This window comes from Oncorhynchus kisutch, linkage group LG8, assembly GCF_002021735.2.
Source record: "Oncorhynchus kisutch isolate 150728-3 linkage group LG8, Okis_V2, whole genome shotgun sequence".
Lineage (NCBI taxonomy): Eukaryota > Metazoa > Chordata > Actinopteri > Salmoniformes > Salmonidae > Oncorhynchus > Oncorhynchus kisutch.
In genome coordinates this window covers 14,906,510-14,923,866 of record NC_034181.2, presented here as the reverse complement: position 1 = coordinate 14,923,866, position 17,357 = coordinate 14,906,510, and the positions used below count along the sequence as shown (strand labels likewise).

At 41.4% G+C, this 17,357-nt stretch overlaps 1 protein-coding gene across 1 annotated transcript; it reads right to left on the bottom strand.

Moving 5' to 3' along the window:
- Positions 1 to 8,800: 8,800 nt before the first annotated feature.
- Positions 8,801 to 17,189, bottom strand: LOC109895162 (regulator of G-protein signaling 7-binding protein A-like). The gene is made up of 6 exons (XM_020488822.2): positions 15,826 to 17,189; positions 14,440 to 14,606; positions 11,643 to 11,773; positions 11,241 to 11,382; positions 11,082 to 11,152; positions 8,801 to 10,956 (listed from the first exon to the last, which is right to left on the bottom strand). Exons 1-6 carry the CDS (start codon positions 15,973 to 15,975, stop codon positions 10,865 to 10,867), a joined length of 753 nt encoding a protein of 250 aa, XP_020344411.1. The 5' UTR covers positions 15,976 to 17,189; the 3' UTR covers positions 8,801 to 10,864.
- Positions 17,190 to 17,357: the final 168 nt, after the last annotated feature.

The window sequence follows — 17,357 nt, the reverse complement described above, 5'->3', positions numbered from 1 at the left end:
ATTGATGAGGGGATTCTTGGTGACAGGGGGCAGTATTTTCACATCTGGATGAAATGCATGCCCAAATTCAACTGCCTGCTACTCATCCCCAGAAGATAAGATTAGCATTCTATTAGTATATCTGGATAGAAACCACTCTCAAGTTTCTAAATCTGTTTGAATCATGTCTGTGAATATAACATAACTTATTTGGCAGGCGAAACCCGAGGACAAACCATTCAGATTTTTTTTTTGAGGTCACTCTCTTTTCAATGGGATTTCATTGGGAATCCAGATTTCAAAAGGACCTTCTTGCAGTTCCTACCGCTTCCACTGGATGTCACCAGTCTTTAGAAATTGGTTGAGGTTTTTCCTTTGTGTAACGAAGTAGCCCTGTTCAAAACGAAGGTCACTTCAAGTGTACTGTTAGAGGCGCATGACCAGTATTTGTTTTCCTCCTGTATTGAACACAGATCATCCCATCTTCAATTGTATTGATTATTTACATTAAAAAATACCTAAAGTTGTATTACAAAAGTAGTTTGAAATGTTTTGGCACCATGCAAAGGATTGACAAGTCACTGCAGGCAGAAATAGAATTTACAAAAACAACCTTCTCAGAGAATAGAAACACATTCTGTCCACACATTTCTACATGCTGTTGGTTCAGTAGAGGTTGTCTGTTCATGTCTTTCCTTTCCAAATTAACCAAACTCCTTTCAGTCAGCCAAGAATATTACTGTGATTGACGCTCCATTCCTCCTCTTGGCTAGCTGCCTGTTAGCTCTGTGAAAGGCAGACCTGTTTGTGTGTGTGTGTACACAAGCTGCAGAACACACACCCATGACACTCAAACCTCCATTACCAGTTACATAACAACTCTCCTTTACATTCAGAAGCACTCAGACAGATGTATCAGAGATTGACTGCAGCAAAACACACGCTTGGGATTATTTTTTTGTCACAAACCGGCTCAAAACCCCGTACAAAAGGGAGACAACTTGGAGATAAGGAGTAACAAAATATATATTTATTAAATAAAGTAAACTAAGTACAATATACAATGGTGTGTGTAATCAGTAGTGTAAGTGAGTGTTTTGAATGTGATAATGCAGGGTGTTGAAAGGTGCCAAAGAAAACAACTAAAAACCACCAAGACACAACAAAATCTATAAAGGTGTCTGCATGGGGAGAGTCTCCTCCATGAATGGGGAAGTGGTGTATTTATCCTGGGACACACTGGGCCCAGGTGTTTCCCATGTAGCTGACGACCCTCCCAACTCCGCCCACCGGCATCCTAATAAGGAAACAAGAACAAAGAGAGAATACGGCAGACAGAGTGGGAGGGTCGTCACACTCAGTAATTCAACTATTCAATTAAATCCAATTCAATTCAAGGGGCTTTATTGGCATGGGAAACATGTTAACATTGCCAAAGCAAGTGAGGTAGATAATATACAAAAGTGAAATAAACAATAAAAATGAACAGTAAACATTACACATACAGAAGTTTCAAAACAATAAAGTATGTATACAGTGTTGTAACAATGTACAAATGGTTAAAGTACACAAGGGAAAATGAATAAGCATAAATATGGGTTGTATTTACATTTGTATTTGTGGTTTGTTCTTAACTGGTTGCCCTTTTCTTGTGGCAACAGGTCACAAATCTTGTTGCTGTGATGGCACACTGGAATGTCACCCAGTAGATATGGGAGTTTATCAAAATTGGGTTTGTTTTCGAATTCTTTGTGGATCTGTGTAATCTGAGGGAAATATGTGTCTCTAATATGGTCATACATTGGGCAGGAGGTTAGGAAGTGCAGCTCAGTTTCCATTTCATTTTGTGGGCAGTGAGCATTGTGCACATAGCCTGTCCACAACTATCCAACTATCATGTTATTTTCAAAGAGATAAAGGGCTCAATTCAACTATAGCTCAGGAGATCAGCATTATAGCGGGATTGACTTTTAAAAGCAATGTTTCTGCTTTCACAGAGACTGCATTCATGGTAAACGCTGCATATGTCGGCTCAATCGGTAATTACTTTTAAATCATGAAAAGTTATGTGCACAGTTACTAAGCTAAGGACCCTTGGACTTAACAACTCCCTCTGCAACTGGATCCCTGACTTCCTGACTGGCTGCCCCCACGTGGTAAGGGTAGGCAACAACACATTTGCCACGCTGATCCTCCACACGGTGGCCCCTCAGGGGTTCGTGCTTAGTCTCCTCCTGTACTCCCTGTTCACCAACGACTGCGTGGCCAAACATGACTCCAACACTGTCATTAAGTTTGCTGATGGCACAACAGTGGTAGGCCTGATCACCGACAACAATGAGACAGCAGATAGGGAGGAGGTCAGAGACCTGGAAGTGTGGTGCCAGGATAACAACCTCTCCCTATAAAGCGAGCAAGACAGAGCTGATCATGAACAATAGGAAAAGGAGGGATAAACACGCCCCCATTCACACTGACGGGGCTGTAGTGGAGCGGGTCGAGAGCTTCAAGCTTCCTTGGTGTCCACATCACTAACAAACTATCATGGTCCAAACACACCAAGACAATTGTGAAGACGGCATGACAACACCTATTCTCCTTCAGGAAAAGTCACCAGATCCTCAAAAGGTTCTGAAGCTGCACCACTGAGAGCATTGTAATACTACCGGGTATGGCAACTGCCTGGAATCAGATCATCAGATCATAAGGCGCTACAGAGGGTAGTGCGTATGGCCCAGTACATCACTGGGACCAAGCTTCCTGCCATCCAGGACCTCTATACTAGGCAGTGTCAGCTGAAGGTCCAAAAAAGGTCCAAAAAAAGAATCAAAGACTCCAGCGATGCAAGTCATAGACTGTTCTCTCTGCTAACTCACGGCAAGTGGTACCGGAGCACCAAGTCTAGGTCCAAAAGGCTTCTTAACAGCTTCAACTGCCAGGCCATAAGAATGCTGAACAACTAATCAAATGACCACCCTGACTATTGGCATTGACCTCTCCCCTTTTTCTTTACAATGCTGTTACTCGATCTTTGTTATCTATGCACAGTCACTTCAGCCCTACCTACAGTGGCTAGCAAAAGTATTCATCCCCCTAGTTGTTTTTCCTATTTTGTTGCATTACAACCTGTAATTTAAATGAAATTTTATTTGGAATTCATGTAATGGACATACACAAAATAGCTCAAATTGGTGAAGTGAAATTTAAAAAATGACTTGTTTCTAAAACTTATACAACCCCCCCCCCCCCCCCGTAAAAGTGGTGTGTGCATATGTATTCACCCCCTTTTCTATGAAGCCCCTAAATAAGATCTGGTGCAACCAATTACCTTCAGAAGTAACATAATTAGTTAAATAAAGTCCACCTGTCTAAGTGTCACATGATCTGTCACATGATATATACACCTGTTATATATACACTCAGTATATATACACCTGTTGTGAAAGGCCCCAGAGTCTGCAACACCACTAAGCGAGGGGCACCACCAAGCAAATGGCACTATGAAGACCTCTCCAAACAGGTCAGCGACAATGTTGTGGGGAAGTACAGATCAGGGCTGGGTTATAGAAAATCCGAAACTTTGAACATCCCACGGAGCACCATTAAATCCATTATTAATAAATGGAACCACAACAAACCTGCCAAGCGAGGGCCGCCCACCAAAACTCAAGGACCAGGCAAGGAGGGCTTTAATCAGAGAGGCAACAAAGAGACCAAAGATAACCCTGAAGGAGCTGCAAAGCTCCATAGTGGAGATTGGAGTCTGTCCATAGGACCACTTTCAGCCGTACACTCCACACAGCTAGGCTTTACAGAAGAGTGGCAAGAAAAAATTCAATGCTTCAAGAGAAAAATAAGCAAACATGTTTGGTGTTTGCCAAAAAGCATGTAGGAGACTCCCCAAACATATGGATGAAGGTAGCCTGGTCAGATGAGACTAAAATTGAGATTTAGGACCATCAAGGAAAACGCAATGTCTGGCACAAACCCAACACCTCTCATCACCCCGAGAATAACATCCCCACAGTGAAGAATGGTGGAAGCATCATGCTGTGGAGATGTTTTACATCAGCAGGGACTGAGAAACTGGTCAGAATTGAAGGAATGATGGAGCTAAATACAGGGAAATTCTTGAGGGACACCTGTTTCAGTCTTCCAGAGATTTGAGACTGGGACGAAGGTTCGCCTTCCAGCAGGACAATGACCCTAAGCAACACTCGAGTGGTTTAAGGGGAAACATTTAAATGTCTTGGAATGGCCTAATCAAAACCCAGACCTCAATCTAATTGAGAATCTGTGGTATGACTTAAAGATTCCTGTACACCAAAATCTATTTGAACTTCTTGGATATAGGGGGCGCTCTTTTAATTTGTGGATAAAAAAACGTGCCCGTTTTAAGCGCAATATTTTGTCACGAAAAGATGCTCGACTATGCATATACTTTGGAAAGAAAACACTCTAACGTTTCCAAAACTGCAAAGATATTATCTGTGAGTGCCACAGAACTCATGCTACAGGCGAAACCAAGATGAAACTTCAACCAGGAAATGGACAGAATTTTTGAGGCTCTGTTTTCCATTGTCTCCTTATATGGCTGTGATTTTTTGGTAGCCAAACGTGACGGACCAAACGGAGCGATTTCTCCTAAACAAATAATCTTTCAGGAAAAACTGAGCATTTGCTATCTAACTGAGAGTCTCCTCATTGAAAACATCTGAAGTTCTTCAAAGGTAAATGATTTTATTTGAATGATTTTCTGGTTTTTGTGAAAATGTTGCCTGCTGAAGCTAATGCTAAATGCTACGCTAGCTATCAATACTGTTACACAAATGCTTGTTTTGCTATGGTTGAGAAGCATATTTTGAAAATCTGAGATGACAGTGTTGTTAACAAAAGGCTAAGCTTGAGAGCTAGCATATTAATTTCATTTCATTTGCGATTTTCATGAATAGTTAACGTTGTGTTATGCTAATGAGCTGTGGGGATAATTACACTCCTGGATACAGGTTTTTTTCGTACCTAAACGTGATGAACAAAACAGAGCGATTTGTCCTAAACAAATAATATTTTTGGAAAAACTGAACATTTGCTATCTAACTGAGAGTCTCCTCATTGAAAACATCTGAAGTTCTTCAAAGGTAAATGATTTTATTTGAATGATTTTCTGATTTTTGTGAAAATGTTGCCTGCTGATGCTAACGCTAAATGCTACGCTAGCTATCAATACTGTTACACAAATGCTTGTTTTGCTATGGTTGAGAAGCATATTTTGAAAATCTGAGATGACAGTGTTGTTAACAAAAGGCTAAGCTTGAGAGCTAGCCTATTAATTTCATTTCATTTGTGATTTTCATGAATAGTTAACGTTGCGTTATGGTAATGAGCTTGAGGCTGTATTCACGATCCCGGATCCGGGATGGCTCGACGCAAGAAGTTAATTCCAGGTTGTAAGGCAACAAAATAGGGAAAATGCCAAGGGGGTGAATACTTTCACATAAATTGATTTGATTTGAATCAGAGTGGTTTGTTAAAAACCTCTTAAGCCCACCCGACACGCAGATGTCTCATCTAGCCATCAGCAAATGCAAATGCGCTACGCCAAATGCTAATAGCACTCGTTAAAACTCAAACGTTCATTAAAACACACATGCAGGGTACTGAATTAAAGCTACACTCGTTGTGAATCTAGCCAACAAGTCAGATTATTAAAATGCTTTTCGGCGAAAGCATGAGAAGCTATTATCTGATAGCATGCAACACCCCAAAATACCTGAATGCGACGTAAACAAAATAATTAGCGTAGCCGGCGCTACACAAATAGCAGAAATAAAATATAAAACATTCATTACCTTTGACGAGCTTCTTTGTTGGCACTCCTATATGTCCCATAAACATCACTATTGGGTCTTTTTTTCGATTAAATCGGTCCATATATACCCAAAATATCCATCTATGGAAACTGTGTGATCCAGAAAAAAACACAGTTTCAAAACGCTACGTCATTTTTTAAAATTAAAAAAGTTGACGATAAACTTTCACAAAACACTTCGAAATACTTTTGTAATCCAACTTTAGGTATTAGTAAACGTTAATAATCTATCAAATTGATCACGGGGCGATGTGTATTCAATAGCTCCACGTCTTCAAATCATGTTCGGAAATCTCTCTTCCAAAACTTCCTGTCAGAGACCGGATGGAAAGGGGTCTCTCTTCTTCGTTTGACCAAGAAACAACCCACAGGCAATTCACAAGACTGGCGACATCGTGTGGAAGCTGTAGGACTTGCAATCTCAGCCCCATTTAATTTGGTGTCCCATAGACAATACATGCATTGATATTTTTTCCAGTTTTCAGTGATCAGTTTTTCTTGCGCTTTTCGATGAAACACACGCTCTGTTATAGTCACAGCCGTGATTTAACCAGTTTTAGAAACGTCAGAGTGTTTTCTATCCACACATACTAATCATATGCATATACTACATTCCTGGCATGAGTAGCAGGACGCTGAAATGTTGCGCGATTTTTAACAGAATGTTCGAAAAAGTAGGGGGTAGGCTTAACAGGTTTTAACATCGAAATAAATACAATCCCGTCTGACTTCAGATGCAGCTCATGTAAATTAGCATAAATGTAATCAGATGGTTATCGTCCACAACATTGCAGATGTTGTCACGACTTCCGCCGAAGTCGGGCCCCCTCCTTGTTCGGGCGGTGTTCGGCGGTCGACATCACTGACCTTCTAGCCATCACTGATCCATTTTTCATTTTCCATTGGTTTTGTCTTGTCTTCTTTCACACCTGGTTCCAATCCCATCAATTACATGTTTCCCTCTCTGTTTCCCCTCATGTCATGTTTGATTGTATGTTTGTGTATTATGTGTTGGTGCGCGACGGGTTTTGTACCCACTTTTTATTATTTTGTATTTTGGTTTTGTAGTTTTGTGAAGCACTGATTAAACAACTCCGTTTATACCAAGTTCGATTCTCCTGCGCCTGACTTCCCTGCCACCAACACGCACCCATTACAGATGTCATCACAGGATTTATTACAATGCAATGTGAACATGATATTTTCTTGTAAACATAAAATGGCTCTATACTGCAAGACTGGCATGGCAAAATGGATGAACTGCATACTAAAGGATTGGATACAAAAGTTATTAATACTGAAGTCATTGGGTGCAGGTTTGTAAATGCATAATAATAGATGACAATAGTCTTTTAATTGATGTAGTAGCTAAACTAGGGTATTCCCAATAGGTTTGCCAGTGTATCATTTGAACTGGATGTTCCATGTTTTTTCTCCAAATACAGTGTATTTTTGTCCCGTAATTCACCAAGCCAGATGGTCCTTCTCAGGGGGCTTGGCTGTGATGACCTCGGGCAGCACTTTCTCTCACTCAGAATTTTGCGTGTGTGTGCGTGTGTGGGTGCGTGCGTGCGTGTATGTGTGGATGTGTGTGTGTGTGTGTGTGGATGCGTGTGTAAGGATGCGTGTGTGTGTGGATGCGTGCGTGCGTGTGTGTGCATGCGAGTGTGTGTGTGGATGTGTGTGTGTGTATGCGTGTGTGTGTGTGGATATGTGTGTTTGTGTGGAGGCCTGTGTATGGATGCGTATGTGTGGATGCGTGTGTGTGTGCATACATGTGTGTGTGTATGGATGCGTGTGTGTGCCTGGACACGTGTGTGTGTGTGTGTGGATTTGTGCGTGTGTGTGGATGTGTGTGTGTGTGTGTGTGCGCGTGTGTGTATGCGTGTGTGTGTGGATATGTGTGTGTCTGTGTACATTTCTGTGTGTGTGGATGCGTGTGTGTGTGTGGATGCGTGTGTGTGTGTGTGTGTGGATGCGTGTGTGTGGTTGCGCGTGTGTGTGTCTGGATGTGTGTGTGTGTGTGTGTGTGTGTGTGTGTGTGTGTGTGTGTGTGTGTGCGTGTGTGTGTGTGTGTGTGTGTGTGTGTGTGTGTGTGTGTGTGTGTGTGTGTGTGTGTGTGTGTGTGTGTGTGTGTGTGTGTGTGTGGATGCGTGCATGTCTATGGATATGTGCGTGTGTGTGTGCATGCGTGTGTGTGTGTGGATGCGTGCATGTGTGTATGCGTGTGTGTATGGATATGTGCGTGTGTGTGTGTGCATGCGTGTGTGTGTGTGGATGCGTGTGTGTGTGTGTGTGTGGATGCGTGTGTGTGTTTGTGTGTGTGTGGATGCGTGCGCGTGTCTATGCGTGTGTGTGTGTGGGTTGCATCATCTCTCCACTTGCACTCTTTCTCATAACATCCATTGAATTGTTATTCAAATGGATCATCTATAGATGTTAACATAACATTGCATTGCATCTTCACATCTGCAGGCTAAATCTAAACTGAGCCTTTGAATATGGATGAGAATGATCTTGCTGATACTTAGCTGTATGAGTCTGTCTCCACCCAGTGGATAGAACACTAACTCACAGGCACTTGGGTTTTGGGACCGTTTGGGGGAATTGGTGCATCATGGGACAATGCTCTAGGCAACAGGGAAACAATATCACAATGTTAATAATCTCATTGAGACATGGAACTAGACTGAAAATTGGCTCAAATGTGTATGAAAACTTATAGAAATGAAGCATTCCTATCAATTGATTTGAGCCAGTTGATCATTGTAGTATCATTTAAGAATACTACTATACTACTAATTTGTAGAATTCTGTCTACAAACAAATATTTGTCTAGGGCCGATTCAGATTTAGGAAATGTTTATTACTTAAATCCATGTTAAGTCCAATTATCTCAAGTCTGAGTAGGGCCTATAGAGAATTAAGACCAAAAAAACCCACATCAGTCGGTTTAAATAAAAAAGTTTATTAACAATGTAAAATGACATACAGCTTTTTATTTCAGCTTTGACTACAGTACTGTACCTTCTCCATGCCCTACACATATATCACTATTACTAATAAGCAAGACCCATGCTGAGTCCCCACTACCCGCACAGACTGTGCCTTTAAAAAGGGAGACTTCACCTGCTTATACCAACCAAGACTTCACCAATCTATCTCAACTTCGAAGATTTTCCAGAGCTCATCGATTGGAGAGTATGTGTATATACATACATAGAGTATGTCTAATGTCTTAATTTATAGATAGATATTGTATGTGCAAAGAAGTTAATATTTTTGTTAGTATTGTATAATATATTCCTCCTTGAAGATGGAAAGTAAAAGTCAGGTACAGGTGTTTGGTTCATGGAAGACTAAATCAAGGTCAGTACAGGAAGTACAGGGTCAGCTAGAAATGGAAAACAGAGAACGAAACACACAACAGACGTAGTGCACAGACTTTCTCTGCTCTGGAAAAACAGCTCTATGCCTTTTATCTAGTAGTGTACATGTACAGATCTGCTATCTTAATTTGACTAGTTTTTCACAGCAGGAAAATAATCCTGCAGCAACAGGTCATGTGAATTATTATGTGGATTATAATGGATGGACATTTTTTTGTAGGGGTTGATACATTTTACATTAGGGTAAGTCAAGTCTGACATTTTAAACTGGAAATTACAAACTTTAGAATACTTTTAAAAATGTAAATACACTACAAGATTTCATTATCTGTGACAACAGAGTGATCAAATTAAGGGCTTTATTCAATGCGTATCACGGAAGTTCAGCTTTAAAGCGTGATTGAAAAATCAAAGGCAATGTTAGCGGAGACTGCATTCACAGTAAATGCTGCATATGTCAACTCAATCGGAAATTACCTTTACATTTAAATTGTGCAATCTTTAACGCTTCAGGGATACAGATTGAATGGAGCCCTAACATAGCATATCTGTTTACTGCAAGTGTCTAACTTCAATGACCGGTCATATTGGAAAAGTATTGCCACACATGGCAAGTGTCGTACTTGCTAACATTGTTTTTGAAACAAACTTAAGGATCAAATTGTGTCCTACACACAATTCATTCATTCATCAATTCAGCTTTATGGAAGAAACTAAATGTTGACATTGTTTCAAATAGTCTCTCTCTTCCGAAAACCTTTGACAAACGAAAAGGTTGGACTTTTGTACCAAACGAAAAGGTTGGACTTCTGTACCAAATGAAAAGGTTGGACTTCTGTACCAAATGAAAAGGTTGGACTTTTGTACCAAACTAAAAGGTTGGACTTCTGTACCAAACGAAAAGGTTGGACTTCTGTACCAAACAAAAAGGTTGGACTTCTGTACCAAACAAAAAGGTTGGACTTCTGTACCAAACAAAAAGGTTGGACTTCTGTACCAAACAAAAAGGTTGGACTTCTGTACCAAACAAAAAGGTTGGACTTCTGTACCAAACAAAAAGGTTGGACTTCTGTACCAAACAAAAAGGTTGGACTTCTGTACCAAATGAAAAGAAAAGCAGTTGCAAAACATTTAAAATATATGTTTTGACTATTGGTTTCATTACATTGCAATTACAATTTATCTTTGTATTACAAAATAAAATTATAAAATGGGGTAGCCTTTTCAACAAAGAGAGAACTGTATTGGATATTGGAAATGGCAGTAATATAGTGGTGGGAGACACAAGTGGTGAAGGATTGTGGTTAATGGTGTCTTTGTTGCCGCAGTAGCACTTTACGTGCAGTGTTGCCCATGACACATTACAAAATATTTAATTCTATGCTCTTTCCTTTATGGGGCACTGTTATGATAACTGTCAATATCTTATGACACCATGTCATAATGCAAATAAATATATTGGTCGTGACATGCAAATAATGTATGTCATTCCAGTTGACAAAGCTTTTATAGCTTGTCTTTTGACACTTGAATTATGATGTGCATAGGACACTTTATGGATGTGCCATGAACAACACTTCAACTTAAGCATTACCGTTCCTGCCTTCAACCCAGGAGGGCAGGCCCCTTAGCTGGTTACCAGGCAACAGAGCCCAAAGAACCGTCTCTTCCTCTGTCGGACCAGTGGGTAGGGAGTTAGGTTCAGCAAGCTGCTGTCATCTGGGTACAAACAGAGATAAGCCCATTACATGTCCAAACTAATCTCAAAGTAATTTTAACTGTGTATCTAACTCGCATAAGATCCAAGCATAGAAACCATGTGAGCGCCCCTGTGGAGGCCCTACCTTGGTTCTTCAGTGGTAAAGGCATCGCCTCCCTGAGTTTACTGAGAAGGTTCTTCATCTCTCTCATGTCCCTATGAAATCATATTCACGTTGTGTTCATGTGTGTTTTGCTAATGCACACATAATTATAATAATAATACACACACACAGTGGGCCCACCTCTCAGTATTGTCTATGTCTGTGGTGACCAGCCAGCAGAGCTGATGACAGTCCATGGGGGAGGAGGTGTCTTCTAGAATGGGGATGTCTGAGCTCTCATCCACCTTACCGTCAATCCTGGGAGGCCCACAGCAATCCTTCCCTGGAACACACACACACACACACACACACACACACACACACACACACACACACACACACACACACACACACACACACACACACACTATTAATAATAGTAGTGTAAAGGTCATTACATGTTTTACACAATAAACAGTGAATTGTAGCTCAAAATAGCTCAGTTAGGATTGTTTTTGATCCCGTTAGGCTTCATGTCTCTGGCTATAATAGTGATTTCAGGTTATAATGTTGCTATGTCATTTTATGTCAGGCATTCCCTACCTTTCCTGTGGAGCTGCAGGGATCCCAGCAGACAGACAGACTTGAGCATCTCTGTGATGTACATCTCCAAACAGCACTGCAGCTGGATGAAGAGCCTGCAGATCTCTGGGTGAATCTCTCCGTCCTCAGGCCTGTCAGGGCAACACAAAAATGCCAGTCAACATCGGGATTACCCATGATATGGCATAATACTCTATCTGCTTGCACAAAACTTTGCTTTACATCTACAATGTTCCTTTACCACAAGGATTACATAAAAGTCCTACACAATTAAAAACTATATGACATTTTTTCAATTGAAATAAGGTGACAGTTCAACAACGTCTGGGAAGCCATGTTGAGTTCCTAAGGTTCAGCCAAAACGACAGACCTGAGGGAACAGAGAGAGTATTTCCACCTCTTCACACATAGCATCAGTCCATTTTGTACAAGAAGATTCAAATTGCTTGGATTAAGCTTGGGAAATGTGGGGACGTAGTTCTTTTTCTTGCTTTTTAGGCTTCAAAGGCCCATCACAGTCGGAATGATGTTTTTCCTGTGTTTTGTTTCATATTGTACAACAGCTGATGAAACTAACATTGTAAAAGTGTGGAAAATGTTGATCAGTGTTATTTCATTGATAGTTTCTGGTTTAAAATACAATCTACTCAGGACATTATAATCAGCAGGTGTTGCATGGGTGAAGTTTTGGCTTTCCTGGTAACATCTCCAGGCAGTATAAATTGTAATAGACCAACAACAAAAAGAGTTCCAAACCTCTTTGTCAATAATCTCTCCCCATTAGACCCCTCTCCCGCTTTGGTATCCTCCCCCACCACACTTAGACCACTCCCAGACAGTCCTAGCAAAACTCTTGGTTCAGAAAGATTTTTTGGCTAAAAAGCTATTTTTGTTAATTTTTGACCATTTTAATGGAAAACGATTACGGTAACGTACTGAATTGATTTGATATTGAGATTTTTAAAAAGCTGCATTGAACCTTTAAGTCTTTTTCACATGAGACTTGACCTGATTTTGTTCCAAAAGCCAACTCCTCTCTGTAACTAACATGGTTCCAGATCTGTTTGTGCCATCATGCCACTCCTTGCCACTCAGCTTGAAAAGGAGTGGCAAGGAGTAGCATGATGGCGCAAACAAACTGGTACCCAGACAAATCTGTAACTGCCGAGATAATGTTTTTCTGTGTTAATTGGATTTTTCATGCATTTAATGCTTCTTACATTTCTCACAAAAAGCACATTTGCTCTCTCAATCAGCTTGTGTTTCCTGTCAGAGTGCTGCTAGCTGGCTAAAGTACTGCTGTCATCAATACCATCCTTCTGCTTATCGGATTTCCTCTGGCATATTGGAGAGGTCCGGCATCACTCAGACAGACAGACAGACAAACAGACAGACAATGGTGAGACTAGGGTTTTAGTTTGGGGGGGGGGGGGGGGGTTATAAAAAGGTAAAGTTTTATGGGGAGGGGTCCAGTCATGCTGTATTATTCATGCTAACACAGCCATCTTATCAGAGTGTCTCTGAGTGTCTCCATGTGTCTCTGAGCTCTGAGAGGGGCCCAGGCTGTCACAGGTGTGGCTCACTACCCCAGCCAAGATGCACATGCCCTGTCATGCGTGTGACATGCAATGAAAGATACACATTCTGAGATCTCTTAAAAGACACTGCAAGATGATTCATTATTAAATGGATAGGTTATAGCAAGGGCAAGTACAAACGTCCACATTTAACCACACAATATTATCATATCGTAACAAAATTATGGGGAACTGAAGAGGCAATGCTTTATTTAGAGCTAGTTCATGTGCGTTAACATATAAATTGAGCTAGTGTGCTGTAGCAGGAATACAATCCTGCAGCAAAAGTAAATGTGAGTTATTATGTGGATTATAATTAATGAAAAAAAATGTAGGGGTTCATTCAGTACATTTTCCGTATGGGAAAATCAAGTCTGAAATTTCAAAGTGGAAATGACAAACTTCAGAAGCCTTAAACCTCAAATACACTACAAGTTTATTTGATCACTTTGTCGTGGTTCCCCTGCGATAGAGTGATCAAAATCAAATTAAGATCTTACATCTGTAGGAAGACTAGAAACCTTCCACAGAGATCTATGTATAAGAGAAGTAAAAACTATATAACGGGTACTGAAAAGATCTGAAAAGCTGGTCGATAACCTGTAATGTTAACAAGTCATGTTGTTAGCAGCAGGTTTACAAAGTAAAATTAAGGCTAAATCCTCCAAAGAAGTAATACTGCTTTCTCTCAAAAATGTCCTTGGTCTGGCACTGCCCCAAAATCCACAGACCAACTCCATTACTGTCTGAATCAACTCCAAGCTCAGTGGAACTCTTCTGCAATACTGTAGCCAAATGTCCAACTCCCAAGCAGCAGGTTTAAGTATAGCAGGTCAGTATCACACTCAGAGACTAGGATAGCCCACTAAACTGTAGAAGTGCATGACCTCAAATGCTCTCACCAGTCTCTCTCTCTCTCTCTCTCTCTCTGTCTCTCTCTCTCTCTCTCTCTCTCTCTCTCTCTCTCTCTCTCTCTCTCTCTCTCCCTCTAGTCTATTACTCTATGTTTCTCTGTTATATCCTTCATCCTTCATAAGACAGAAAAAGACATGCAAATTACAACCCTGTACAGACCAAGATTTCAGTGCTCAAACAGGCCACTCTAGACTGAAACCTAAGTTACATTTCCAAAAGGAGGTCTTTATAGAAGCCTGTGGCCCATGTCTGTGAAATTGCCCAAACGCTGTCTTTCAGCACCAAGGACAGCGACCGCTACTTACCCTGAAATGACTGACAGGCTCTGGTTTGCGGCTCTCGCCATCTCGCAGCCTTTAGTTCGGGTCTTGTGCATCTCGGCCCGTAACGACGGGCAGTCGACAGAGATCTCGCCAATGGAGATGACCAGCTCACGATACAGCGCCACAAGCGTGTTAAACTCCTGCACAATCTGAGAAATAAAAAGGAAACCAAAATGATCTGGACCTAGAATTTCCTCTGTCGCGAGCCCCAGCGAGACCTTGCAATGTTCTTCCATATAGGTTAACTAATGCGGGCTATTGCAAACATATGTGCCTTTCTGATGGGGAATTGTTAGAATTTCATAAGCAGACACATTTGCAATATAGGCCACCTTGTGACAGCAGTTGCCAGAACAACGTAGGTTATCAGATAAATTGTCATCTTATATTCACAGGTAGGCTGTCAATTTAGCAGCTTTAGTTTTTTTCATTGGTGCCACAATCAATATTTCGGCACTGCAAGTTCAAAAACTAGGTTACCCTAGCCATTCAGCACCATCCTGCTTATGGACATCAACCATCTTTCAGTCGATCGTTTCTTTTGGATGTTTTTTTTGGAAATGGCAGTCAAGCTCTAGTATAGACTAGAGCTTGAATAAATTGACTGCCATTTCCAAAAAACCATCGATCCCTGGACAGGGGTATTAGGCTATTCTAACCTCCAAGATACAAAATATAGGCTAATCAATATTGATACCTAAAAACATTACGATATGCATAGGATATGAAATGACACCTAGAATGTCTATTTTAAAACGAATCAATTAGTCATAGACGACAACCCCGTATGATAAATTCGGCTATGTGCACCGAATTAGAGCATAGGATCCTTAGGATGGGACAACGCTCGAGACTCAGACACGTTCTGCTGTTCTTCCCGTGATGAGACTTAGTGACGTTTACTGATGTATGTGAGGGGAGAGAATGTATTATGGACGTTTCTGCCAGCACCTGTCAAATCAGTGGCCGTCTTCGTCCATCAAACAGAGCCCGTTAGACAACTTTGTAATGTGGGCGATACTGGAGATCACACCAAATCACCGTCAGACAGGCTTTCATCACTTGATGCTCCAAAATGCAAATCGCACTATCGCAATCAGTGACAAAGAAGGGGTATAAAAACATGAGCAGGTCAAATTGTCTTCTCTGCAACAACAGCAACGCAAATGTATATAATTTCCCCTAGACAATACATAGAAAGGTGGGGGGGGGGGGGGGTCCGTTTGTTACCGTTTAAACAGCCAACATCAGTGCAAATTGCTGAAATTAGTTAAAGAAAGAAAGGGTGAATGAATATACGACTAGCTGCATCATTTCCTGCAGAGGAAATACGCACTGTGGGCTACATGTCACAAGTTCCATACCCACCATTCTGCAGTCCGCCACGGCGCGCTGGGCTTTGCGGGTGCTCTCCGTGCTCTCCCTCCTCTCCGGGTCTCGGTAGGGAGCCTTGCCGATCTGGAAGATGTTCCCGGCAGATCTGGGGCGGTTCTTGCGCCCATTCGGTGCAGAACTCATGCATACACATCCACTAATAAAACAGCTCTAATACAGAACGTTGTTAATCTACGTCCCCTAAACTCCACCACCACCTATTGGCCGATATCCTGTTCTATCTATCGTTTGTGGTGTCGAAACCTCTCCAGTAGGATATATCCTAAAACGGATAGGATAGATAGTTTATCTGTGGTGTATTACTGCTCTCTCTCTCTCTCTCTCTCTCTCTCTCTCTCTCTCTCTCTCTCTACCGTCTAAGAAGAATAATATATTTTTGCAGGCTGCCGTCAGAGCGCAGAAGTACCGGATGAGCGCCTGCGACTCCTGTCCGCATTGCCTCGACTGCAAAGGGGGCGCGAGTCACCTTCACTCCAGCAGTCCAACTGATGGTATACGGTAACCGTAGCCCATACACACACGCGACCCGGGTCCAACAAGCTGAGGCGTCCTTCCTCGCGCACCGCAGCTGTGATGGTCCGTAGAAAGCAATCACTGGTATTCGCAAAATGCAACCATTTCTTATAATTGTGCGTTTCCATTAAACGCGGAGAATACGGCTTGAGGAGGGTCTTCGGCAATGTAGCTATGCAAACATTCCCTTTTGGAAAAGCAAAAATGTTGCGAAACGTCCAAATAAAGAAAGCTATGTAACTTCAGGCAATGATAACACTTGCTTAATCACTAGGCCTACTAGAAACGGAGAGGAAAGCAATTCCTGGTTGCCAAGATGCTGAATTTGTTCCCAAGGTCTTTTTCTTCGAGTGTCTTCAGCCGAGTGTATCTAACCTTGCCTTGGTGAGGCAGGAGACAAGCAGTTGCTACAGGCCTGACGTGGCTGGCAACACTGCACACCCATAGGACAGGAATACTAATAGGACCCAGCAAACCAGAGCCTAGACTCGGGTAAAATTCTCATTAAATGTATTCTCATTAAATAGCCTAGGCATTGCCTAGTCTAGCACTACCATGGGAAATGGTTACACTATGAAACAATTCATTATATTTGCAAAAATTCGTCAAAGGTATTAGATAAAATTGCAGTGTCCACAGTGCTACAATACCGCTTGGACGTGGAGCTGTCCAGTCGCTGAAATCCCACGCGCAGTTTTTCGTAGGATAATTAGTCGGTTCTAATTTCTTATGTAACATATAATTAAACACATTTAACCAAGACTCGCAATAGCCTAAACATTTTCAATTTTGCGATATTGGATTACCTAGGCCTGCGGTAGCCCTTTCCTGCAGTCAATGACCAAAAGCGCCTCTTTGGCCTCATGGGTGGAATGTTATTAATATATTTCATAATTACATAATTCATAAAAAATATAAAAAATACTTCGAAAATCCGGTGTTTCTATGTCAAAGAGTTTTGTTATATTTCAGTCACCTGTGATGTATTTGAA